This window comes from Penicillium paradoxum, assembly GCF_028828445.1.
Source record: "Penicillium paradoxum strain IBT 22861 chromosome Unknown utg000006l_segment0_segment0, whole genome shotgun sequence".
Lineage (NCBI taxonomy): Eukaryota > Fungi > Ascomycota > Eurotiomycetes > Eurotiales > Aspergillaceae > Penicillium > Penicillium paradoxum.
Genome location: NW_026643184.1, coordinates 1,577,854 through 1,602,943, shown reverse-complemented (window position 1 = coordinate 1,602,943; position 25,090 = coordinate 1,577,854). Strand labels below are relative to the sequence as shown.

Here is a 25,090-nt window from a genome sequence, read left to right as displayed (position 1 = left end):
GCTACTTTATAAAAGTCTATAAATTTATATAATTAGATAGAACTTCTATAGGTTAGATACTTCCTTCTAAATAGTATCGCTAATATTTAAACGAGTAAACGATAGCGAATAGTTCTTAATCTAGGGTAGAATAGTTAAGTTTAGCCTTACTAAACTTTCGGGACTAAAAGACTATAGGGTACTATTTCCTATCTTTATCCTTCTAGGATATAATCCCTCCTATACTTTTATTAGAAGTATTAGTTTCTAATCGCGTATCCCTTTCTAGATCGAAATAGTATAGTAGTATCGGTAACTAAAACGCTATAATTAGATAGCGAAACGTAAGTCTTTTATAGACGTTAAGCTAGACTTATCTAGATTTTCTTCTATTTTTTAACTTTTTTAGTAAGGAAGTTAATAGGAGTATAATCTACGAAAACCGTAGTATAAACTAACGGTAAAAGTTATAGAATCTAATAAATACTTAGATATTATAATAGTTTTTAGAGAGTTCCTAGTTCCTAATAGATTCTACCCTTTAGGGGTCTATAGAGACGCCCTTCGAACCTACTATAAATCCTAGGAACTCTACCTCTTTCTAATAGAATATATACTTTAAGGCCTTTATATATAGGCTAGCTCTCCTAAGGTTTTCGAGAACTTTTCGGAGGTATTTCGTATAAGATTCCTTTATCGGAGAAAATATTAATATATCGTCGAGATATATTATATAGATTATATTAAGGTAGTCTCTTAGTACGTCGTAAATATAACTTTAGAATATAGTAGGGGTATTAGTTAGTCTAAACGGTATAACTATATACTTATAGTACCCGTATCGAGTACGAAACGTAGTCTTCTACTTATCTCCTTCCTTAATATAAATTCGGTAATACGTATCTTAGATATCGACTTTACTAAACTATTTAGCTCCCGCTAATTAGTCTAGAATTTCTAAGATAAGTAGTAACGGGTACCGGTTTTTAACTAAGATTTTATTTAGCCCCCGGTAGTCTATATAGAGATATAATCCGCTATCCTTTTTTAGAATAAAGAGGATCGGTACTCCTATAGGACTTTTAGATAGTCGGATTTATCTATTTTCTAGGTTCTTATTAATATACTCCCGAAGTTCTTTTAGTTCCTTTTAGGATAAGGGGTAGATTAGTCCGTAAAGAGGGTTTTCTTCTAGTAATATATTAATAGTATAGTCTATAACCTTATTTAAGGGAAGGGTTTATACGTTTTTTATAGAGAAGACGTTATAGAATCCCTATAGTTCCGAAGGTAAGTTAGGAGATTCTTCTATATCCCTATCCTCTTCGTATAGAAGTTATACTTCTTCGGGTATTTTTACTATAATATAGATATATATACGGTTCCTATACTCTTTTATAAACCGGTATAGGGTTATAGCTTTATAGTTTAGGGTATTAAACTACTATTTTCGATTTAGTAGAGAGAGATTAATTTTTTAGTTAACTAGGGTTATTATTAATAGTAGTACTAGACTACCTAAAATTCTTAGATCTTTATCGATAATAATATAGGGTTATATAAACGTTCTAGTAATTCCTCTACTATCTATAATAGTTATAAGGACGTTCTATACCCTATACGTAGTTACTTCTTTACGTCCTACTACTTTAATAATAGGAGGTATAAGTTTCGCTTTTTAAAGTTTTTAAGTTTTTATAAACTTATAACTAACGAGGTCGACTTCTATATAACTATCTAGGTCTATATAGGTTTTAATTTTTCCTACTAAGATCGGAGTATAGAAGTATATCGTTGTTCCGATCTAGAGGGTCGGAGTAGGGGAATCTACTCCGACCCGCTCTCGTTTCCCTACTATTTCGTCGAGGATCCTTTTATTTTTACTAGTTATACTTTTATTTTCTTTATTAGGGAGTCGTTTAGATATTTATTTAAAAGGTAATCCTTACTTTAATAGGTATAATAGGTAAGTTTCTTTCCTATCTTTTTATCGATAGGGTTTCCGCGCCTTTTCGACCTTAAGTCCTTTAGATTTCTTTTTTCGGAGGAGTTTTCGTTTTTATTATATTTTTCGAACTTTCTTTTTTTCTTTTTTATATCTAGGTCTCCCTATCCTAATTCGGTCGCTTTTCGTTTAGGTTTCGTCTTCTAGTTTTAAAGCTCCTAAAATTTTAATATAATAGAGACTATCTCCCCCGAGTTTTTAGAAGAGTTAGGTTATATTTATAGATATAGGCTTAAAGTCTATAATTAAGTTTTAAGAAAAAGGTAAGGGCTCTTTATTCCTCGCTTTACTTTAGGAAATATTTTTCTAAGAGATTTAACTTATAGTAAAAGTCTCTCGGGTCTTAATCGTTTCGCTAGATTATCCTTTATATTTAGTTAGTAACGGTAGCTTATATATTTATAGAATTTTTTATTAAGGATAGAGTCTATTCCTTAAGGTAAGCTTACGAACCTTATATAATTCGGCTTAGAGTTAAAGGTATTTCGTCTAAGTAGTTATACTAAAGTTATTAGTAGTTCCTATTTATATAGGATAGGACACTAAGGATCTTTTATTTTTTAGTACTATATTTTTTACTTACTCCTTCGAATTCTAGGTATAGTCTAAATAACTAGTCTTCTCTTTCTTAGATCGAGAATTCTTCTATAAAGTCAGAGTTCTTAAAACGGATTTCCTAACTACGTAGGTTTAGTAAATTACTATAAATCCAACTACGATATATTAGTGTTTCGGCTACTCTTTTAAGCTATTCGATCCTTATTATAAGGGCTTAGAAGGTTTCTTTCTTAAGGATTACTTAAGAATTATCCTTATTTCGCTAAGGATTTAGGGTAGTTTCGGAGGGTTATCGGTTATCTCTACTAGTAGTAGTAGGTACTTCCGAGAGTCCTAATAAAGATTAGGTCTCTCCCTCCTCTATCTCGTAGATAATAGGGTTTTCTTATAGAGGTATCTCCTTATTACCCTATCGGGATCGTAAACTCTATCTCGTTATCATTTCTTTAGGTAGTTAAAGAAGAAGATTTAGAATTATTAAGGTAACTATTTATTAAGGTAGTACTTATTAACTAGGTAAATAATAATATAAGAGGGATACGTAGTTAGAACGAAGGGTATTCGATTCTATATTGGTTCTAAGACTAAATCTTACCTTCCCTTTCCCTATAGGTGTCTTCCTTTTATGATTTAGGTTCCCCGCTTCTCGGGACCGGATCATATTAGTTCCATCCCGACATCGTGGGGTATTCGGAGGGGTCTCCTCCGTCTAAGAGAAAGGGAGCCTAAGGCAAAATAGTATAACAAAGAAATACCGTAACATATTAATAAACAGTATATAGAACTCCGGATCTAGATAGGATCTAGTCAGATCTTAACCCCTAAAATAGCATATATTACCCTATATAGAAGTATTCGATTATATATAGGTATACATATAATCCAATTAATCCATAAATAGCGGGAGTTTGCACTACAAAACGCCCCAATTAGGCAGTGTATAGGGTATTTTACCCGCTCAATAGGGCTTCCCTACAAGCATCGACTATTTGATCTTATCAGATCAAACTAGCCAATCCTATTAAGCGAAATCGACCCATTTTAGTATCTTATGCCTATTTCTGGCACCCAAACAGTGCCAATATTACCCCCCAATATGCCGGAGAAGACAAAAAGGGTCGGAAATGGTCCAATGGGGAAGGAGGAGGGTCCAAAGAAGAAGCGGAAGGCCCCAAGCAGGTGCTCACAGTGCGGGGAGGGCGATCATACGTTTAGGGGTTGCCCAATGCGGAAATTATGAGGTTATTTTTGTTGTTTGGCATCATGTATGGTATCAGATGGATAGATGAGGTTGATAATCATGTGATATTTGCCCTGTTTTTCCCGAACTTACAAATTATGTAAAAAATTGATTATATAATGGGGTGAAAAACGTGACTTTTTGGGGTGCGCGGATCAACACCCATCACACCTGCAGACACATGCCGAGCTTACTTAGATGACGTTCTTAAATTGCAGAATGTGAGCTCGGCCAGCACGTGCATGTGATCCACAGGTTTCACATGCCTGTCCCCGGATCCAGTCGAGGATCCCGTGACTTTGCACGGATCAATAATGATGCGACTGAATGGACCTCGGTTCCTCTCACAAAGTCACGGCGGCCAGCAGCGGGTGTCGAAAGGGGAAATAAGACCGATCCTAAGACCCTAGTAGTTTATAAACGAACGGCTTTCCATATCTCAGCGACCTCCTTATTCTCCTCTCGATCTTTTCTTCAACTCCATATTTCCCTCACTCCCTTCCACATTGACGTCATGTCTAACGGTAAGTGCATGTGCATGTGCATGTGCATGTGACAGCTACTGTATTAAACGGAACACTGCTTCGAACGGCTCGTTAGAAGTGTTCTCAAGATAGAAAACCAGGAAGCTAACCTCCGCCTATAGCACAGCAACGTTTGAACCAGGTTTCCTCCCACTTCGGCCCTGCCGGCAAGAAGGGAGCCGCCGCCCTCCTCGAGAAGCACGCCGATGATATTGTCGTGACATGCGCCCTCCGCACTGCCCTCACCAAGGGTGGAAAGGGTGGCTTTAAGGACACCGCTGGCGCTGATCTGCTTGCTGGTGTCTTCAAGGCTGTTCTGGACAAGAGTGGTCTCGACCCCAAGGTCGTTGAGGATATTGCCGTTGGCTCCGTCCTCGCCCCCGGTGGTGGTGCCACTGAGTTCCGTGCTGCCGCTCTCGTGGCTGGCTTCCCCGAGACCACCGCCGTCAGGAGCTTGAACCGTCAGTGCTCTAGCGGTCTCCAGGCCATCGCCGATATTGCCAATGGTATCCAGTCCGGCATGATCGAAGTTGGTATTGGTGCCGGTGTTGAGAGCATGTCCTCTCAGTACGGGTAGGTTGCCTTACCCCACAATCTCTGCTTTTGATAGTATCTAACATTGGATAATCCAGACCCGGTGCTGTGACCGAGTTCTCTGACCTCCTCGAGAGCCACCCCGAGTCCGCCAACTGCAAGGTCCCCATGGGCGTTCTGTCCGAGAACATGGCTAAGGACCGCGGCGTGACTCGCGCTGCCCAGGACTCCTTCGCCGCCAACTCATACCAAAAGGCTCTTGCCGCCCAGAAGGCCGGTCTCTTCAACGAGGAGATCGCTCCCCTGGACGTGAAGTGGACCGACCCCAAGACCGGCGAGGAGAAGACCATCACCGTGAAGGCTGATGATGGCATCCGCCCCGGCATCACCGCCGAGTCCCTTGGAAAGATTAAGCCCGCCTTTGCCAAGGATGGTTCCATCCACGCCGGTAACGCCTCCCAGATCTCCGATGGTGCTGCCGCCGTCATTCTCATGAAGCGCTCCACCGCCGAGCGCCTGGGCCAGAAGATCATCGGCAAGTACGTTGCCGCCAGCATCGTCGGCGTCAAGCCCCTGCTCATGGGTATCGGCCCCTGGAAGGCTATTCCCGTTGCCCTGGAGAAGGCCGGCATCACCAAGGATGATGTTGATATCTACGAGATCAACGAGGCCTTCGCTTCCCAGTGTGTCTGGTGTGTCAACGAGCTCGGCATTCCTGCTGAGAAGATCAACCCCAAGGGTGGTGCTATTGCTTTCGGTCACCCTCTTGGCTGCACTGGCTCTCGCCAGGTCAGCACACTGCTTACTGAGCTCAAGCGCACAAACAAGAAAATTGGTGTGACCAGCATGTGTGTCGGTACCGGTATGGGTATGGCCGCTGTCTGGGTTGCGGAGTAAACGAAGCTTATGTTTCACTTGTACATTTGCACAGCGATTTGGCCTTTAGGCCCTTTTCTTCTTCTTTGGATACACAGATTTCTTGTTATGTATTGAATACCTCGAATGCTATACGATTTGACTCACCTACAACTGTTCTGTATATTTGCTTAACTTTGATACAACCGTTGCCGTAGATTCCTTACGATATGTCCAGATGTTTGTTTGTACAAGGATTTTCCGGTTATCTCGCTTTATATGCAAGCTAGCCATATACACTCAACTCCAAGCTGTCTATGAGCGGAACTTCTTGAAAGCATCAGTGACACTCATTCCCTGCGCAACAGCCTCCTTCGCCTGGTCATCCATCTTTGTCAACGCAGGCATGAGATCAAGCACCTGACCAAGAAGCTCGCGAGGAATGGCCACCACTCCCTCCAATGGGTCACAAAAGATAATATCTCCCTATAACGCACCATACATATTAGACTTTAAATCCCACCATAAAGCAACCAAGAGACACCACGGGACTCGGAACTCACAGGAGAAACGGTAACACCCCCAATAGAAATCGGCACATCACGAGCCCCAGCCTTCGCCTCAGCATTGGTCCCAACCGTAGAAGCAGCGCGCGCCCAGATCTACCAGCACCAAACATAATCAGTCACGCTATCCAGAAGCAGGGGATAGTACCACAAACCGGAAGTCCAGTCGCCTGTAATTCCTTCAAATCCCTAACCCGGCCGCCCACAACCGTAGCTTTGATACCAAGGGCTTTCATCCGAGTTGCCATGATCCCACCCGTCACAGCGCAGTACTGGTCCTCAGGCTGCTCAATGACGACAATAGATCCAGCACCGGAGGGATCCGACGCTTGATACGCGCCAACATGATCCACCCAGTGCTTACCGGGAGGAAACCCATGCTTTTCGGGATTTTCTGTTGCGATTGATGGCGGGCTGGCTTCTTTAGCAAGAAACTTGAATGTAGTTGCTGGGGCGGCAATCTTGGACATTGTTTCATTTCGTCCTGTTATGGGAGAAAATGGGACTGAGGGATATACGTTAATGGATATGAGGCTATACATTGGCGAGTTTGGGAAATTACCTAGATCTGCAAGATAACCTGCTCTTGCTGTGCTGCCCTCGGGTGTCTTTTGTAGTTTGATGAGGGCGTCTGATACCTATTCGGGATGTTAGATGTACTGGCTAACAGGTTATAAATGGGCTATCGTTGTTTACATCGCAGGGTGAGTAGTTCTCGATCAATGTCGCAAGTTGCTCGTTTAGTGTAGCCATTGTGTCAGATGCGGGGGTTTGCGGTTGGAGGGGCGATGTGCTCCTGTGCTGCTGGATTAGTGTGGATATGTAAGGTTTGATGCTCGGAGTGAAAAGCAGAAGTTAGATGAGAATCAATATAAATGCGACGAAAGGCCCATTCGCTAATCAGTCGAAGCACATGTCCGTCCGTCCGGATATCGGAGGAATACATCATCGGAGATCTATATCTCAGATCTTCGAAAGGCACGTTCCACGGCCTTGTTGTTTATTTGGGAAGTATTGGGTATAATATATATTCATATTTTTACGTTTGATCTACGATTCGAGTCCCCAATTCTCTGAAGGGTCGTGTAGACCCTCGCAAGAGAGTTGCGATGATAGCCGAGGTGATCCTGAGGATTACATAGTTGTTCTTTGAGGACATGTGGGGTAGTTAGTTGATGTTAGGAATGATATATTGGTGATATCCTCGAGGAAAATAGGCCTAGATTTTGTTCACAAGCAGATGATTGACCTCGGGACTCACCACTTCCATTGCCAAGTGACGCTGACTGTGAGGATTGACCCACCCCTGAATATAAGGCGGACATTAGGTAGCTTCGCCCCTGCTAACATCGAATGAGCCTATAGGTCTATCCACAAAGATATGCGGGGATGCGGAGTATAAACTCTGTAGATAATATCCATAGCAACTTTCAGTCTCAATAATATGTACTCGGCACGGCTTTATATGTCTTGACTGCTGTCTACGTTGGAGGATTCGTTTTGAGTGTTTCCCAATGGCAGTTTCAATGCCGCATAAAAGAGAGATTCCCAGGTACCATTCTTGCATAGTGCGACAGAGTAATATTGGTCATAACCTCCCAATTCTTCCATATATATCTCGCCGGGTTGGCCTGTAAGAATCGAGCCTATATCCGATGATAGGAATGCCCTGGCGAGTCCCCGGCCCAGCCACCAACGAAAAACAGGTCATCACAAAGAGCTAAGATTTAAAGGTCTCAGGTACAGACCGGTTTACTCGGATCGTGCTCCCAGAGTTGTCAGCTTTGGCGTTTTGGCACCACCCCCGAACCAATTGAACCATAGACCACCAGAACCGCTATGTACGATGACCTAGATGTGGAGAGGTTATTGAGAAAGTCCAGGGCTAACATGAATATCCCGACTAAGTCTAATAATATCCGAGTGCAAGTTAATGCAGCAACTGCCGTGCTGGAGGCCGTGTCGAAGTGAGGGGGAAAGTGTGGGGTTTGATATTGGTCATCAAATTTGGCTGGACGAGGCCTGCAGCCCAAAGCTGGAGTAGAATCATTCCAATCCTCAAATTCACTTCTCTTGCTTCTCTTCATTTTCTTAGACATAGACGTTATATACTTTCTTCGGCGATTACAGAAGCCAAACAGCATACCATGGCATCTCCCAAGCCCACATACACCGATCAACAATTGGAGTCATACTTGAAGCGTATCGGATACTCCAAAACCGCCCAATCCGACAGCAATCTTCTCCAGCATGTCCGCCAGGAAATTCAAAAAGATGCCCTTGCTACGCTATGTGATCTGCAGAGATGGCATCTTACTGCCATTCCCTGGGGAAACTCGGGGCTGCATTACTCGCACCATCATACTATCTCTTTGAACCCGGACATTCTGTTCGAGAAGCTGGTAGAACGGCAGCTGGATGGGTACTGCATGGAGAATACGGGAATTTTTTTCATTGTGTTGCGGTCATTGGGATACCTTGTTTATGCCACTGGAGGTAGAGTCAGCCATGCGGCGGCGGGAGGAGAGGATATCGGGTTATTTACGGCATTGTAAGTTCTCTGATGGACTAGCTCTCCGGCCAAGCTAATACCGTTGATCCTGTAAAGTGGACACATGATTTTGATTGTGATTATTGGCGGGGAGAAGTACATGGTAAGTAATGAATCTCGGCTGATCCTGGCGCATGGACCAAGCTCAGACAAACGAACAGGTTGATGTTGGCTTTGGAAACAATGGTGCCACTGCTCCACTATTACTTCGAGAGGGCACTACTGCTACAGCTATTGCTCCATCCGAAATGCGCCTTGTGCGAGAAAATATTGTCGAGTTTACGGATCCAAACCGAAAGATCTGGATTTACCAGACAAGATATAACCCCGAGAGCAACTGGATTCCACAGATCTGCTTTTCCGATGAGGAGTTCCTGCCTCAAGATTTCGGTATCATGAACTTCTCTGTCAGCCAGAGCCGAACCAGCTGGTTTACTAAGGTCTTTTTCTGTGTGCGAATGATCATGAACCAAAGTGGCACTGAGATCATCGGTCAATGCGTGATGTCTGGCAAAGAAGTTAAGCAGAGATTGCGTGGGCAAACGGAGATCTTGCAGGTGCTGGAGACTGAGGATGACCGTGTCAAGGCTCTGGCAAAGTATTTCGATATGCACCTCCGTGAGAGTGAGATTCAAGGGATTCGAGGACGGACCTCAGAGCTCAAGTAGGCGACTCAGCAGACTACGAGGAGAACCAAGAGAGATAAGAAAGATATGGTACACCGTTTCTAGAAAAATTGCAGTGGATATGTATGGTCACGAAACAAGGAAGGCGCAGACATTGAACGTAAAGGAAAAGAGGTTGCAATTTTTGAAACTAGTAGATCCGGCTCTCGATCTGGGGTTTGGGGTCAGTATTTCAGGATCTGATATTGCGAGGGACACAGAGTATATGATTCCTACCTTCCAAGGGTTGCTGACTTCGAAGCCGGTGGGTGCTTGGTGGTTGCTGGACTGTCCGCGGAGTGAACCTGTGATCCGCTGGTCGCGCTCCATCACTATTATTGGCTATGGTAAGTCTCAAATATTTCGCTAGGGTGGTTTCTGTCATTCGAGAAGTTGTGAATCACTTACTTTGCTGTGAATCTGTTAGCCATTGTATTCCATGCAAGTTCCGACCGCAGCCGACAAGGATGGAAATAACTTACTCTATCCCACAGGTCACGGTTCCAGCGCGCCTTCTTGCCGTCGTTGGCAAAGCGCTTGACAAAGTGAAGGCCATAGCCAGTGACACCGAACATCTGTAGCAATTGGTGAGCTATAGCCCTGGAAGATATTGACCAATGGTACGTACGCCAATGATAATCCCATAGGGAAGCAGAGCCTCGAAAGGAACACCCATGATGTGCGGTTGTATATGTGTGTAGGTAATTGGACAGAGGTGCCGGGGTAGAATCAAAAGCCGTAGAGCCTCTCACGGACTGACGAGAGTGGATAAATCGCGGAGAGTGTGGAGGGGAGTGTCTCTTCGTACAGCGACGGACTTGAGGTCTCCCCCACCCAAAATGGTTTAGCGGTGCTGAGTCAGCGTGCTGCAACGACACTCACAGGACAAGGGGCGTGAAGGCCGCAGCGGATCGCATTCGATTATTAAAGAGACAGACCCAGGTGTATGGACTGTCTTCCGACGCGTCTGGTACGCTTTTAAATTAGTGATTGCACTGGTATTCTTTGGGGTGAGTATCGTTGGTTTTGCGACGCGTTTGCGATGCTCGAGCCACCGGCGGCGGACTGACACCTCTTGTTTGTTTAGCTTCCACTTTGCGCCTAGGGACTTTGAAGCTCAATCCCAAACGGTGTGTGGCTTATTGCAAGTCTTCGGCGTTACTCCAGCTTGTCTCGAACCCGCCTTTGATCCAGATGCGACCCCGGATCAGCGCCGACGTCAGCGGGGTGCTTCAGTAACCGGATCGGTTCAACGTTATTTCACAAATAGGAATACCCAGTCTGCCTGTGCGCATAAAAACGGCACGGTTGTGCTCAACCTGGCGGTGGCGGTAGCTTACACTATGGCGGCGACGGTGCCGCCAGCAAATGATGAACCGGGCAAACTCGACCCGCCTGTGGACCCGGCCGACAGCGACCTAGATGCGGAGGGAGAAGATGAGACGGACTTGTACGAAATGGACCAGCAACTCCAAGATGCTGTCCACCGAGCATACACAGGGGAAGTTGATGAAGATGGTCCAGATGCCGCAGCAGATGGAAAGAACTCAAGCGCCAATGAGTTGAATGGAGAAGAAGATGAGGACAATGATGAAGCTGAACCTGTTGGGGCTGTCAAGCTGCCAGATGAAGATGCGGTCTCCGAAGAGGAATATGCTGAGTCTGAGACAGCCGACGCGGATGCCGACCCCGGGTTTGAGGCAAATGACCGTGACGCCTCAGAATCTGACTCGAGTGATCATGAGTCAGAAGTCGAAGATTGGGAGGCTGAGAGCAATGATCGTGAGGATGTTGACACCGATATTCGCAGTCGCGCAAATTGCGTGTAAGTAGAAGACCTCAAGCTTGCAATAGGCGCAAATTAGGATGTGTGGGTACTAACCACGGACCTATAGGTTTTGCAGCCAAGACGAGGAACACGACCCGAGTGAAGATTTTGAGGAGTGGCTTACTTGCATTGTTTGTGGTGATCACTGTATGTTTCACTCTATTTGACGGGGGGACTGAGCAAATTGAAAAGCTTAGCCCGATTAGGTCGGACACTCACTAACTTGGCGACTCAACAGCTCATCGCCAATGCGCTCGTGAACAAGAAGCATTTGATGACACGGAAGGTATGTAGGCACATGGCTACCGTTTTCCCCTCCGATGAATTTTATTGACGTCGCAACACTCAGATCCATGGAGGTGTCCCGGTTGCGTTGAGAACAATCTGCAGCCTGACACGATAGCAATCTCGGCGACAGAAATGGCAACCGGGGCCGCGGTGCTCCCTAAAGAGCTTTTGCCTGCGCACGCTGGTACACATGACGAAGGTTTCCATTCTATTTTCGACACAGGCGTCAACGACGAGATCCTCAACAGCTCACGATCGCTACGAAAACGAAAAGCTTCATCGATTGAAGCAGAAGAACATACACCTGTACTTCGAAAAAGACTTCGACAAACGTCCTTCCGCCCCGATCACCCAGCCTTGAATCTTGCAGCCTCAGAGGGCGGGGAGGCAATTGGCGACGGCGATAATTTCTCTCCTGCTCGGACACGTTCTGTACGCGTCCGACGCACTCGTGCCGTGGACCGAGCGCACTGCCGCGTGGTAAACAAGCAGTTTGGGAAATTGATCATTGGATTCCGGCTGGACGAAGCGAAAATGTCTCAAATAACAGGGTCTCAAATGAGATCCCAACGCAAGAAAAAGAAAGCACCCAAGCCGCCACCCGTGGCCCCAGAACCCCAGGCACACTTTGTCCCTCTCCCCCCAGTATCCTACAACTCCATGACTTTGTTCGAAAGCGATGACGCCAAATCAAAACCATATGGAGGAATTCTGTCCGAAGTCGAGCAGGATACCTCCAGGACTCTCCCTACTCAATCTGACCGTGATCGATTCGAACAAGCTCGCCTGAAGGCCGAAGACGAATGGCAGCAAAAAGTGAGAGATGCAGAGCTCAATGGCGAAGCAACTCCGCATGCATCACAAAAGGTTTCTGGTCCTCCTTCAAAAATCAAATCCATCAACTTTGGTGGCTACGAGATCGAAACCTGGTATGCAGCGCCCTATCCGGAGGAATACAGCCGCAATCGCGTTCTATACATTTGCGAGTTCTGTCTCAAGTACATGAATTCAGACTATGTCGCCTGGCGCCATAAACTAAAATGCCCTGCGAAGCATCCCCCGGCGACGAGATTTATCGGGACCGATCAATCTCAATATTCGAGGTTGATGGACGCAAGAACCCAGTCTATTGTCAAAATCTTTGCCTTCTCGCAAAACTCTTCCTTGGCTCTAAGACTCTTTACTACGATGTCGAGCCCTTCTTATTCTATGTCATGACTGAATACGATGATCTGGGCTGCCATTTTGTTGGCTACTTCAGTAAAGAAAAACGTCCAAGTTCAGCGAACAACGTCTCCTGCATTCTCACTCTACCCATTCATCAACGCAAAGGCTACGGCAACCTCCTCATTGACTTTTCATATCTACTTACGCGCATCGAAGGCAAGAATGGATCGCCCGAAAAGCCTCTTTCCGACATGGGTCTGGTGTCGTACCGGAACTATTGGCGACTGATCTTATCATACCAACTTCGTGATTTGAAGAGGCCTGTCAGCATCGCAGATCTCTCTGATCGCACTGGAATGACGGCGGATGACATTGTATCTGCCTTGGAAGGACTTCGAGCTCTTGTGCGGGATCCCATCACTAAGACTTATGCGATCCGTCTCGATCATAAGTACTACAATGAAGTCATCAGCGGCTGGGAAAGCAAGGGCTACGTCCAGCTCAATCCAGATGCGCTGCTCTGGACACCATACATCATGGGTCGTAGCAACCAGTCCCATTTCGATCGTGCTCCCCTACACACCGTTGCCCCTCGAGACGATCCAGATGAAGAAGACGATGAAATGGAAGCAAAACCGTCAGAATATGAGCGCGATGCTCGCATGAGCGGGATAAATGGAGATGGTCTTGCAGAATCTGCTGGACCGCCTTCTAGAATGGCCCTGCTACCTAATATCCCCCACCACCCAGCAGTAGGCAACCCTGAACCGCCCGAAATTCCAAACCCTGCAGCTGGGATCCCACCCTCCCGGTTCGAACTTTGGCCTCCTGTGCCTCCCGCTGCACCCCCCAAACGCAAACCTGGTCGTCCGTCTGGTAGCAGCAAAGTGAATAGCACGTCAACCACACCGATGGCTGCTCGCAATGGTGGCCGCAACACTCCTCGACGACCCTCTGGGCTGGCAATGCTCACACCCGGAGGCAGCAGCATTCGCCGCGGAAGAAGCTCCATCCTCACGGACTCGCCCGCAGCTGAGGCGATGCCTAACCAGGTTAATGGTCTTGAAGTGGAGCATAGTGAGACTGTTGAGGAAGAAGCCATTGTTGATGAAGATGCCGAAAATGTCGCTCCTATCCTCGAAGCAGCTGCTGAGATAACCGAAAAGGCACCAGAGGGTGTCAACGGTGACAATATTCCGGAGGAAGCGATCAAAACTAATGGCATACATGCTTCAAAGTTGGAGCCCTCCGAGGATAAGGAAGCCCCAAAGACCCCTGAGAAGAACACAAAGGCTACCTCGCAATCGCCAGATAGAGCAGTTCCCCGTCGACCAAATGACAATCCCAAGACGCCGGGATCGGTCAATCGCAAGGCTTTAGTTGAGAAAGTTCATGTCGTGATCCCTGCTGATCCAGGGTCGGCTTCCAAGTCACCAAGCAAGGGTGAAGACCAAAAGGCTGTGGCCAATATCAATGGCATTGACGCGGACGCTGACGCGGACGCCGATGCAGATGCAGACGCAGAGATTGACGCCGAATACGAGGTGGATGGGGATGTCGTGATGCAGACATGATAATCTTCAGACTCATGATTTGAGGAGGGACCAAGTTTTTTTTTTCGCCTGCAAAGTCAGTTACGCATGTGGACAGGGCGTTTGTTTAACGAGATTTCTGATTTTCTTTTTTACCCTTCCCTCTTCTCTTCTCTTCTTTTTCTTTCACGTGTCCCCCATCGTTCGATTTAATATTCTTCCTCAATTTTCTTTTCTTCAAAACCACGTTACTTTACGTGGTCGTCCCGGGGCGCGACGGACATATTCGATGTGTCGCGCGGTACTAGTCGATTCTCCTTTGGTCATTTACTACTAGCCGCTTTTTCAGAGATTTCATCCAGCAAGGAGCAAGGACGGGGGGTGTCTGGTGTCTTTTATCTGGGAATTTTCTTTTCTCTTCCTCTTTCCCTTCTATCTAGTTGCAAGGAATGAGTACAGCGTGTGATTAGCATACCTTCTGTCAATGTATCCATTAGTAGTTTTGTTCCCTCTGGCGTATGAAGATATACCTGCGGAGTGGGCTTGGGCGTTGGATACGATCTGTCTACATGTATGTAGGAATAGTGTCATGTCGCGCAGGATTCTGTTGGAGATATTCAATCAGTAACAAACGCCACAATTCGAAAAATGAGATAAACAAATGTACTGATACCTACAAGATTGGACCAATGATCATCCACAACCCCGGTTATTGGCTGTTCTACCCCGTATATAAAGAATCAAAGTGTAGTTCTTACTCGCTTTAGGGCTGGATCTGCGGCTTATCTGAGGTGTTCCATCAAGGGGGAGGGGATATGCATGAGGACCCGGGGAGGAACTGGCCACGGAATATTCCGTACTCCATACCACATTTCCAGGATTGTCCTTGCACAAGATTTAATTTAAAGGGGTGGGGGGAGGGGGGAAAAACCCACAAGAGATCGAGTCATAATTCTTAAGCCCTACTATCCCTAAATGATGAGTCCATATCGATGTGGCAGCCACCGGAAAATTTCAAAACCAACCCTCTTTTAAGGTAAGATTTGGGTTGGGACACTGTGACATCAGCTGGATAGAATTTATTTACAAATCATACAGATCAGAAAGAATACGAAAGCACACATCTCACAGGACAGAAATGTAGCGTAATCAATCTATAGTCCCGACAAAAAGTAAGCGATCGACAAAAGATCGGCGGTCAAGGCGCCAACAGCTGTCAGGAGGAAACACAACCATGGAACGGGCCCCAAACCACCATGGAACCATTGTAGAGCCAGTATTTAAGCATAAACATAGTAGCGCCCCCTAGCAGCTCTCATCCGCTGGTTCTGGATGGAGACCCGGCTGTCAGATTATGCAGGCCTCTACTCCGTATATTAGAGTGAGTTGGTCTTTGTTGAATGAGATCTTCTTTTTCGTCCACTTTCTCACCGAGTGAGCCTAAGGGAAAAAAAAAATCTTTATCCCGGCCCCCCCCTACAGTAGTCAATAAGCGCCTTTCCATCCCGTGTCCTGTCTCTCCCCTCTGCCAGTTCATAGCGTACCGAACAGGGGTTCATTGTTTGGGGGGTTCTCCACGCCCTCTTTAGCTTCCTTTTGTCCTATTATTACAACTGTGAGGACTACAACCCCGACACTAACAGTTCCCAGTTTTTTTTCCAACCGGGGCCGCAGTGGATTTTGGCCAGGGTGTGTGTTGTACTTTTAAATTGGAGAAAAAAAAATGGGAAAAAATTTCGCTTCGTTGGCGGTCATTATTATTTTTTTTTCTCGTTTGTTTCCGCACTTGAACTTTCTTTTCTTTCCTTTCTCTTCTCGCTTTCCTCTACTTGTTAGCACTGAGGTCGCCCCCTCCTTCGTCCATCTACCCCCCAAGTCTGGACATGTCATTGCTGGTTCCGATAACCGAGACCATGACACCCCGACAGAGGAAGTGGTGGCTTTCCCCGCCTTGACCAAGAAACTTGCGACTTCTGATTTCTCCCCTGGCACGGGAGCGGAGACCCGGAAGTCAAAAAAGGAAAGTGACAGGTCGTGCTCTGGGGCTTGCTTGTCGCATAATGATGTGCATCTACGGAGTAGAGCCGTGAGTATTTTTCGGGCCTATCAACTGCATTTCCAGGAACTGTCGCCCGGGCATAACGCAATGTTAGTTTCGACCCAATCGAACGGGCAAATGATATCGCTATCCTGTGCGTTCCATCCCCTCACTTTATCCTTTTCCTTATTCGGTCCCCTTTTTTTGTCAGCCTGGACTCATCGATTTCCACAAATGTAGCGGACTGCAGATGATGTGCTCGGAAATTGGGTGCTGCCTCGGAAAGCCACCACCAGCGGGTCCCATCGAGTCCAACCATTTGCCGAGGGAATACTTCTCGCTGCAAATATCAATGTCGGGGGAACTTTGCCGGGGTTGATTGCCACCCTCTGATTGAGATTGCTTCCTGGTCCCTCACCCTTGCATATGATCGCTGTGATCATGTTCCCCCAATGCGGAGATAGGTCCCATATGGCCGGGCCTATGGCTGAACTGTGACAGTGATGCTTGTCATAGCCAACTGTACCTGCAGCTTCCCATGTCACATGTTGACGAGCGACGATTGCGAGGATGGCCCCTCCAGCCTGAACCCCAGACTAACTTATCTGCATGCAAGCTGGGATCTGGGATGTTTGCCAAATGACAACCCAGGACGAGCGGCCATGTCTAAAGAGTATCAGATGCAAGTTCCTAGGGGAGACGCCGTAACTAACGCCCTAGGACATGAGATCCACCTGTACGCACAGCCGGAGACCAACCAGGAAGGTGGCCGAAAAGGAGTTGGGGGAAAAAAAAGTACCGTACATCCTCAGCCGCAAATGGAGGGTCAGCGAGTGTGGCGCAAAGCAGCCCCCGTAGTCCATCCTAGAACTTCCGGTCTTTTTTGAACCATGACGAACGCCTGATATGCACAATGCAGGACTGCCCCACCCCACGCTTTATTGATTTGTCTTTTCTGGGCTGATGCATGCCCCGATCGCACGGTAAGACCAACTGTATGTCCCCGCCGCATAGCTTGATCGAGGGATTTCCGGCTGATAGAACCAACCAGTGTCGGCACTGGCCTCCACCTGTGGTCGACATACAGTAGCTTGCATGCACTCTCGGGCTTCCGCTGCTTTTGAGAAATATGATGCATCACTAGGAAAGCAATACGTGCTGGGCTGTGGTGTGTTGTTCGTGGGTGTATTATGCCTTCCGGCCCCCCTTAAACGCCTTTGTCGTCCACTCTTGGTTCCTGCGCTATTGTTGCTTACCTTAAATTTTTTGCCCCTTTGCCCCGACCCTATTTCCCTCTTCCCACTGTCATATCATGTCCCGGCATGTATCGCTTCGTCGTCTCAGTTCGAAATAAGGTGCTCGACCAGCGCTCTCGGGCTTTGCTACGCATCACTGCGCGCGATTTCTCTGGGATCATCTCCCCGTTGGCCCCTTCAATCGTTCTACCGATCTGTGACTGTGCCTGAGCGGTGTCTTCGACGCATCGATTGTGTCCGTTCAATTCGAGCTTCGACGTTCCCAATTTCGAGTGATCCACGCAACCCCGCAATTCAAGACCTCACGATCTTGAGATATTGGCGAGGGTATAGGAGGAGCCGGTGACAAGAAAAAGGTACTGTCCCGACCTTGGATTTCTGGTTCGTTACCCATGTGAGGGAAGTGGTCAAGCGACCGTGGGAGCCTCGGACCTGCAGGCACCCGGGGAGTCAATTCTTTGGTTCGGGATGACATAATGGCAATCGTGAACCAAGGTTGATCCCCCTTCCCAATGTTGGCCGGCATCTATAACCGCGCTCGGTGTTGGGAGTCAGATGGTCACCAAAGGGAACTATTTTGATATCTCGAGACATCTTTGCTGATGCTTTCCAGGATTGAAGTGTGGAGACACAAGCGCAGCCCCGGACATAGGCGATGCGGCTTGATCGTGCATATCTCCACTTTTGACTGGAATGCTTAGACGCCGGACCACAGGGCCCGAGTCCACCTGGCGTTTAGACAGCTCTTTTGCGTCCAGCAAAAAAAAAAAACCGGGTCTGATCACCTGCATAGCCGGCGCCAACCTTGTGGGTTTGAATCACAAAGAAAACAGACGCGGACTAGCGGACTAGCGGTTAGCCTTCATCAAGAAAGAGGGAAAAAAAAAGCTCTAGTGACTGCCAATCCGGATCACCATTTGCCTCCTCGACCGTGGGCAGCTGAACCCATTCCACTTTTTTTTTTATTATTTTTTTCTATTATTTTTTTCTTTTTTTTTTTCCGTCGACGGGCCTAAATCCTCTTTTTTTTTGGTTTCTATTTTTTCCAACGGTTTCACTCTTGTTAGAGGAGCTCCACCTCAGCTGCTCTCGTCCTGAAGAGATTGCTACTGTGGTATAAAAGGGATTTCGGTCTTGATTTCCTGGAATATAATTTTTTTCTCTCTCTTTTTTTTGGCCCCCTCAAAATCAAAAAAAGAACGAAAGAAAAAGATTATACTGGAGAATCCATTAGGTTAGTTCGACATTTTTTTTTATTATTTTTTTTGTGCGGCGAACTCTGGACTCTGATTTGTTCAGGAGACAGAGGATTGGAAGACTGTGGTCCAATTGATTTTTTAGAATTTTTTTCCCAGGGAATTCAGCATCAAATCTTTCAGGGCATTAATAAAGTCTTTAGATGTGTTAACGTCTAGAGTGCTACCCCGTTCTACAGATCCGAACAGCTTAAGGTTTCTTGTCTCGGTTGGCTCTGTCCGCTTGCAAACTGACGACACCACTCCGTTTTCGTCATCCGGACGACTCTCTCTTCTCTTCTCTTCCGGCACCTTTGTCCTTCATTTTGTCTCTTTCCATGGTAGCTTGAAGTCTTCGCGAAAAAAAAAAAAAGCCATTACCCCACTACAGCTGCCACCCCTCTCCGACGACATCGTGACTCGTCCAGGGTTCTCTCCCAGCCTGTCCTTATCTTCTGGATTTCTTTCGGTCCAAAGACCCGTTCTTTCCCTTCTTCCACTCTTTACTCTGTAAAACCACAGATCACTTCTACCTGGTCTTCTGTATTCCCGAGGACTCCCGTACCTGGTTCACTGTCATCTCTCCAAGCAACCCTCCGAACCTGGGACTGGGTTCTCTCCACCTTTTCCGCCTTGTCTGTGACTTCCCGTCTTGATGAGTGCAGCGACATTTTCCGACCCCTCTCTCTCGCGCGAAGCTCAGGGGTGAGTCGTTTGTCTGTCTACTTCGACAGGGTCGCAACTCTTACGCGGTCGTCCAGGGATTCCCACTGACCATGTTGAACAACACCAGTTCTGACTTTGACTTGACCATTCGCCAGCAGCCCAATCGGGCCCGCGTGGCGGGGGGCAAGGAAAAAGGTATGTGGGAGCTCTCTTCCTGGTTCCTCTAGCTCCATGCCCGCTCTAGAGACGGGGCCCGAGCTGGGGTACAGCAAGTTAGGTCTAACGGCGCCTGCAGAGCGCAAACCGATCGATCCGCCCCCGATTGTCCAGCTCCGAGTGCGAGAGGAAGGTACTTACCTCGCACAGTAAGTGTCAAATTTGACCCCAGCTTGGCGCCGGTAGCTGACTTGGCGCAGGCACTACCTGCAAAGCCCTTACTATTTCATGTGCTGCAGCCTCTACGATGCAACGGAAGAGCGCCCTGTACCCGTCGCACCATCGACTGCGTTAGCAGGCACCCTGGTCTCTTCCCTTCACCGGTTGAAGGACATGGACAACAGTGGTCAGTTCTGGCTTGACCTGAACGTGATGGGGCTCGTTCACTGACCCATTTTTCTTTTTTTCTAGATGGCGGGTTCTTTGTTTTCGGCGATCTCTCGGTGAAGATTGAGGGCGACTTTCGTCTCAAGTTCACCCTGTTCGAGATGCGAAAGTGAGTGGCACGGTCGGCGGCCGAGTCTGAGTCCGGGAGCTAACAAAGAACTGACAGAGAGCAAGTTTGTTACTTGAAGACCATTATTTCGGAGCGGTTCACAGGTGAGAAGGAGTGGTCGAGAGCGCCAGCACAGTGAATCTCTGACAAGCTTGTAGTGTCTCCTCCCAAGAGCTTTCCCGGAATGATGGAGTCAACCTTCCTCTCCCGCTCATTTGCTGATCAAGGCGTGAAATTGCGCATCCGCAAGGAGCCTCGAACTATGTTGTATGTACCAGGGAGTTTTTTTCTTGAGTAATCCGAAACGTATGACTGACAGTCGCAGAAAACGCGCCAATCGACCGGACGAGTACCATCAGCCGGTCCCTACTCGATCGCCAGAGCGTCAGTCGGTTCAAATTCCTCCGGCGTCTAGCTATGGGGGGTATCCGCCGACGGCCCGGGAATACGCGTATTACGGCCAGCAGCCGCCAGTCAAGCGTCATCGTACCTCGATCGACTATGGCAGACAACAGGGCCTTTATGAAGCGGATGGCCGGATGGCTCGTCAAATGGATCCCTATAGCCAGCCCACAGCTGCCATCTATGCTGGTCAACCAGCAACTTACCAAACGCCTGCCATGCAAAGTTATGCCACCGGGCAGGTGGTACCTGATTATTCAGCGGTTCGTATTCCTCTTCCTGATGAATTTCGGGGGCCTCCTTTTGGGCTGACGGTGGATAGATGTATCCGGGCATGCAAGCATCAGCTCCTATGTCCCAGATCCCCGATCCTTCCGGCCAAAGCCGATCCAGCCAGCAACAGCAGGCTGCAGTAGGACAATTGATGGCAATGAACCAGCCTGGCACTCCTGTACGACACCCCTCTGCGAACCAGTGAGAGTGTGGAAGACCCTAGCTAAGGATTTTGGACCCGAGACAGACCCCGGATTCGACTGGAGCGATGATGGCTCAGGGATATGCCCGGTCCGGTTACCCCCCTAGCTCGACTATACTTCCTCCTTTACAGCGAAATCGCGATTACCCCCAGGGAACCAATGGGGCCGCGCGAGGTTATTTCGAGCAGACCCCTCAGACGAATACCCCGATTCTTCCATCTCAGATGGTCAACGAAGGCGATCGATTTGGCTCCGTGGCCGGCCCAACAGCCTTTGATCACCCGGGTTCTTCGAGTGGAACTCCTCAATGATATGCTTGACGTCGTTTGCCCCGGCCTCGACGGTCTGGCACTATGTTCTCTTTTCTTTATTCTTCTGCCTGGATTAGACTGGGAGGAGTGTTTGATTATCTTTTTTTTCTCTCTATTTTACTTTTTGTTATGCTTGATGCTCTAACTGGATGGCTAAAGGGATTTTATTATTACAGGCGCTGGCGGCGGATCATAAAAGGGGAGGGAGGTCTTTCCAAGGTTCTTTCATGGGATTGGGAGAAAAGTGAGACTATTCTTAAGCCCTTCTTGTACATACAGGCCCTTTTTACGCAGTCTCACTGGCTATTTGCAAGTGCTGCTTCGCCTTTTTTTCTATACTTTTCTCTTTTTAATTGATGATGTATGAGGAGGAAATGCCATTTCTTGACGTACCTTTCTGATTCGTACCTTCCTGATTTGTATTTGCTCTGCTCCTTCCAACTTGGGACACCTTCTCTCTCATCTCTCTTCGCGACACTCTTCACTTCTTCACTTCTTCCCTTCTTCTCTTCTTCCCTTCCTCACTTCTTCCCTTCCTCTTCTTCATCTCCGTCCTTGCCCCCCTCGATCCTGTTCTCCCTTTACCCATCCTGTTTCATCTCGAATTCCATTCACCATGGAACAGTCCACTATCAATCTCGACGACAGCCCCTTCAGCACCCTCGACGTGTGGTGCGACTGGAATGGCGATCCGGAGGAACCAGTGTCCATCACAATATCCATGGAGGTAACCAGAAAACAATGAGCAATCAGGCGACTCTCGACTCTTTTCCTGGGATTTTGTTACTGACTGTAGTCCTGGACTAAACTATAGGCCTGGACCCGTCCCAACCTTAATCTACCAATTCTCAACGCCCAGTCGCCGAATGTTACCCGTGGCCCAAAGGAAGCCATCTATTTGAAGGCTGACATCCCCGATTCCGATATCCCTACCCCACCAGAGAAGGAAAATCGGGTGCCCAGCCAATACAATGACGACACTGAGCTCTACTCGGTCACAGGTCGCGTCACTTCCTATTCTGAGAGTGTTGTTGTGCATGATGGTTCGCGAGATGACGGCTCTACCTTTCCGGTTGACTATGCAGCAACCCAAGATGATGCATCTGATATTCCCCAGGGTGTCTCCCGTCATGATGTTGATATCTCGACCATGTACACCCAGGTTGACAGTCCGGATAGCCCGACTTCCCCCAACCCTCGCAAAAGATCAGCCAAGACTGCCTCCCTGCCCGACTCGATTCCTCCCGAGGATGAGTACAATGGCAACCGACACAAACTTGCAATGACTACAATCGACCCCCAGCCGCAACAAAAGCCCCCATCGCAGACTCCCAGCATCCCCAGCACACCTAGCACCCCCAGTAAACCCGGCAAGACTAGCAGTTCTATTCCTATTAGCACCCGCCGTTCTGCCAATTTGCACAGACACAGCGCGACATCTGGGAATACCACGTCGCCTGAGACATCGGCTCGAGAGCCGAGGGCAGACTTGTCGAGTGTTCAATCCGAGCCTCTTCCATTGAAAGCCAAGAGAGCTACGGTCGAAAATATACTCGATGAAACTCCTGCTTGGCACGATCCAGAAACTCCCCCCAATAAGGTTGAAATGAGCAGCACCGAGCCGCTTACCGAAGCAAATTTGTTTCAGCGAAACCGTGATACAAGTTCTCTGCGTGTATGCAACGGGAGCCTTCCTGACACTGATGGCAGTGATGAGGAAAACGAGGACCTACCTCACTCTCTTAGCCCCCTCGGATCGTCGTCAAAATTCTCGAGTCGTGAGTTCAATCAACTCAATCAGTCCCAGTTGCATCTTCCGCGGTTCTTATCCGCAAAACTCGCCCCAAAGAACGACCCCAAGCTCGTCTTGGATAATGGCATCCTTTACCTGCAGACTTCTCCCAACGTCCATCCTGCGACCTACAAAATCGGAATCATGCTCAAAATCAGGCTGCAGAGAGGAAAATCGAACAACTGGTGGGAGTTGGTTATCAGTGGACTGCCTCGACTTGCCCAATTCGAATCTGGCTATCTCTACTTCCGAACACCGCCGGGCCAGGGAATGGAGTTCGTGACTTCGTCTTTCAAAAGACATACTCTGGTAGAAAGCTGTTTGATGGCCCAATTCGACGGCGGGAAAAGCCTCGTGGCCCCTTTCCGCAAGTGCGATGCCAAATCCTACGGATATCTCAAAGACTACAAAGTCAACACGGTCATTCAGGCGGAGATGGCAGAGGCCAGAGACCCATCGCTCTATGTCATTAAGTACAATGCAGTTTGCTCCATTGACCTCATCAACCACAACTTCTGGGCAGAGAAGTGTAGGTTCCATCTGGATGTGCATGGTGGCCCGGAAGGCTACTTCGATGGCGTCCTAGATGCCGAAAAGCCTTTGATGAACATTCTTCGGCTAAAGTCCGCATCGACTGACCGGGTTGGAATCTCGCATATGGATATTATTAGCATTCCTCAGGCTCTGGGCATGTTCACGGTGACATGGGAAGTTGCGCTTCCGCGAGACAAGGCTGTCACCTGGCTGCCATGGATCAAAAGCACGTTAAGCAACCTGGATGTTGAGAATGCCCTCAAAGAGGATTATGCCCTGTTTAACACCAAGCCCAGCCATGTCTACTTGGAGAATAAGAAGGTTGTGACTTCATTTCAAGCTCCATGTTCCCGGCCTGGTGCCATCCATCGTTCCGAGCCTGAGTTGTCTAGGCCCCTAGCTACAGAGATTCTCGCTCCAAATTCCCTGCTGGGTGAAGATATCTGCATTCACAACTATGAATTTAATGGGAATCCATTTGCTGGCAATCTAGTCTTCGGTTCTCCGGTTGCCCAATCTTCAGTCACGGAAACTCCAGCCATATTTTCATCGGGTCAAGTCCATGACAGCAAGCTTAAAACTTTTGGCAACCCATCTCCCGAAGTCTCAGTCTCCCAGTCTACGATTGCCAAGCCTACAGATCCAGTGGAAATAGTTGCCAAGCTTACAGCCGCCGAGACTCCGATTGCTAGCCCAAAGAAGCCGCACTATGCTGTACGCGTGCTATGGGGCCTGTGGTCTTTGATAGAGTCCCTTTTCTACTGGCTTACTCTGCTGGCGTCGGTCCACATCATATATCAGTCGTACATGCTACTCAATAATAGTTCGCGTCTTGATTCCATTATCGTCCGCTCCCGATGTCCAAAACAGAACGTGTGTATCCATGACTCAAATGGCTTCGTCGCAAGAGCACTCACCTTTGCTGAGCTGGCGACAGAACTGGATGGTCTCTTGGCTGGGAACAACTCTCGGTTGGAGTTGACAGGAGATGAAAACAAACAGATAGTGAACGCCACCATTGTCAACGATGCTCTTGCCGATACCACCTTCGTTGACCCGGCTATTGTCGACACGCCCATTGTCGGCATGCCCATTGCCGATACACCCATTGTCGAAAACACCGTGGTCCATACTGTCCCAATGCCCCTGAGGGATCGTATTGACTACTTTCTCGGATGGCGGGGACCAATCGAGAGAGGTTAAACCTTTGACGATGGGATCACTCGGTATCCTTACGAGGGAAAATTGAATGAGAAATTACAGAACTAGGCGCAGCCATTACTGCGGGTAGCAGATAGCAGTTATGAAACAGATATCTATTGATTTAATTCCCTGTTTATGTACTTGTACGCTGGTCTCCTTGACATATGCGTACA

General features: G+C 47.7%; 7 protein-coding genes across 7 annotated transcripts; 5 read left to right on the top strand and 2 right to left on the bottom strand.

Moving 5' to 3' along the window:
• Positions 1-4,296: 4,296 nt before the first annotated feature.
• Positions 4,297-5,737, top strand: N7457_007048 (3-ketoacyl-coA thiolase peroxisomal A precursor; the record flags this gene model as incomplete). The annotated part of the gene is made up of 3 exons (XM_057178091.1): positions 4,297-4,306; positions 4,429-4,879; positions 4,939-5,737. The coding sequence occupies 3 exons, from the start codon at positions 4,297-4,299 to the stop codon at positions 5,735-5,737; spliced, it is 1,260 nt and encodes a 419-aa protein (XP_057029835.1).
• Positions 5,738-6,010: 273 nt separating this feature from the next.
• N7457_007047 (RraA family protein) lies at positions 6,011-7,014 on the bottom strand (the record flags this gene model as incomplete). The annotated part of the gene is made up of 5 exons (XM_057178090.1): positions 6,011-6,181; positions 6,259-6,357; positions 6,417-6,766; positions 6,824-6,899; positions 6,958-7,014. The coding sequence occupies 5 exons, from the start codon at positions 7,012-7,014 to the stop codon at positions 6,011-6,013; spliced, it is 753 nt and encodes a 250-aa protein (XP_057029834.1).
• Positions 7,015-8,408: 1,394 nt separating this feature from the next.
• Positions 8,409-9,480, top strand: N7457_007046 (arylamine N-acetyltransferase family protein; the record flags this gene model as incomplete). The annotated part of the gene is made up of 3 exons (XM_057178089.1): positions 8,409-8,812; positions 8,870-8,915; positions 8,974-9,480. The coding sequence occupies 3 exons, from the start codon at positions 8,409-8,411 to the stop codon at positions 9,478-9,480; spliced, it is 957 nt and encodes a 318-aa protein (XP_057029833.1).
• A 148-nt stretch (positions 9,481-9,628) lies between these two features.
• On the bottom strand, positions 9,629-10,153 carry N7457_007045 (NADH dehydrogenase [ubiquinone] 1 alpha subcomplex subunit 1; the record flags this gene model as incomplete). Its single annotated transcript, XM_057178088.1, has 5 exons — positions 9,629-9,649; positions 9,715-9,809; positions 9,886-9,889; positions 9,960-10,052; positions 10,106-10,153. 5 exons carry the CDS (start codon positions 10,151-10,153, stop codon positions 9,629-9,631), a joined length of 261 nt encoding a protein of 86 aa, XP_057029832.1.
• A 163-nt stretch (positions 10,154-10,316) lies between these two features.
• Positions 10,317-14,334, top strand: N7457_007044 (uncharacterized protein; the record flags this gene model as incomplete). Its single annotated transcript, XM_057178087.1, has 7 exons — positions 10,317-10,319; positions 10,362-10,447; positions 10,565-11,302; positions 11,373-11,452; positions 11,544-11,591; positions 11,655-12,584; positions 12,647-14,334. 7 exons carry the CDS (start codon positions 10,317-10,319, stop codon positions 14,332-14,334), a joined length of 3,573 nt encoding a protein of 1,190 aa, XP_057029831.1.
• Positions 14,335-19,476: 5,142 nt separating this feature from the next.
• Positions 19,477-21,388, top strand: vosA (the record flags this gene model as incomplete). Its single annotated transcript, XM_057178086.1, has 10 exons — positions 19,477-19,526; positions 19,615-19,682; positions 19,732-19,852; positions 19,904-20,049; positions 20,115-20,199; positions 20,257-20,303; positions 20,358-20,466; positions 20,525-20,864; positions 20,924-21,052; positions 21,122-21,388. The coding sequence occupies 10 exons, from the start codon at positions 19,477-19,479 to the stop codon at positions 21,386-21,388; spliced, it is 1,362 nt and encodes a 453-aa protein (XP_057029830.1).
• A 616-nt stretch (positions 21,389-22,004) lies between these two features.
• N7457_007042 (uncharacterized protein) lies at positions 22,005-24,917 on the top strand (the record flags this gene model as incomplete). The annotated part of the gene is made up of 2 exons (XM_057178085.1): positions 22,005-22,115; positions 22,203-24,917. 2 exons carry the CDS (start codon positions 22,005-22,007, stop codon positions 24,915-24,917), a joined length of 2,826 nt encoding a protein of 941 aa, XP_057029829.1.
• Between the last annotated feature and the right edge of the window lie 173 nt (positions 24,918-25,090).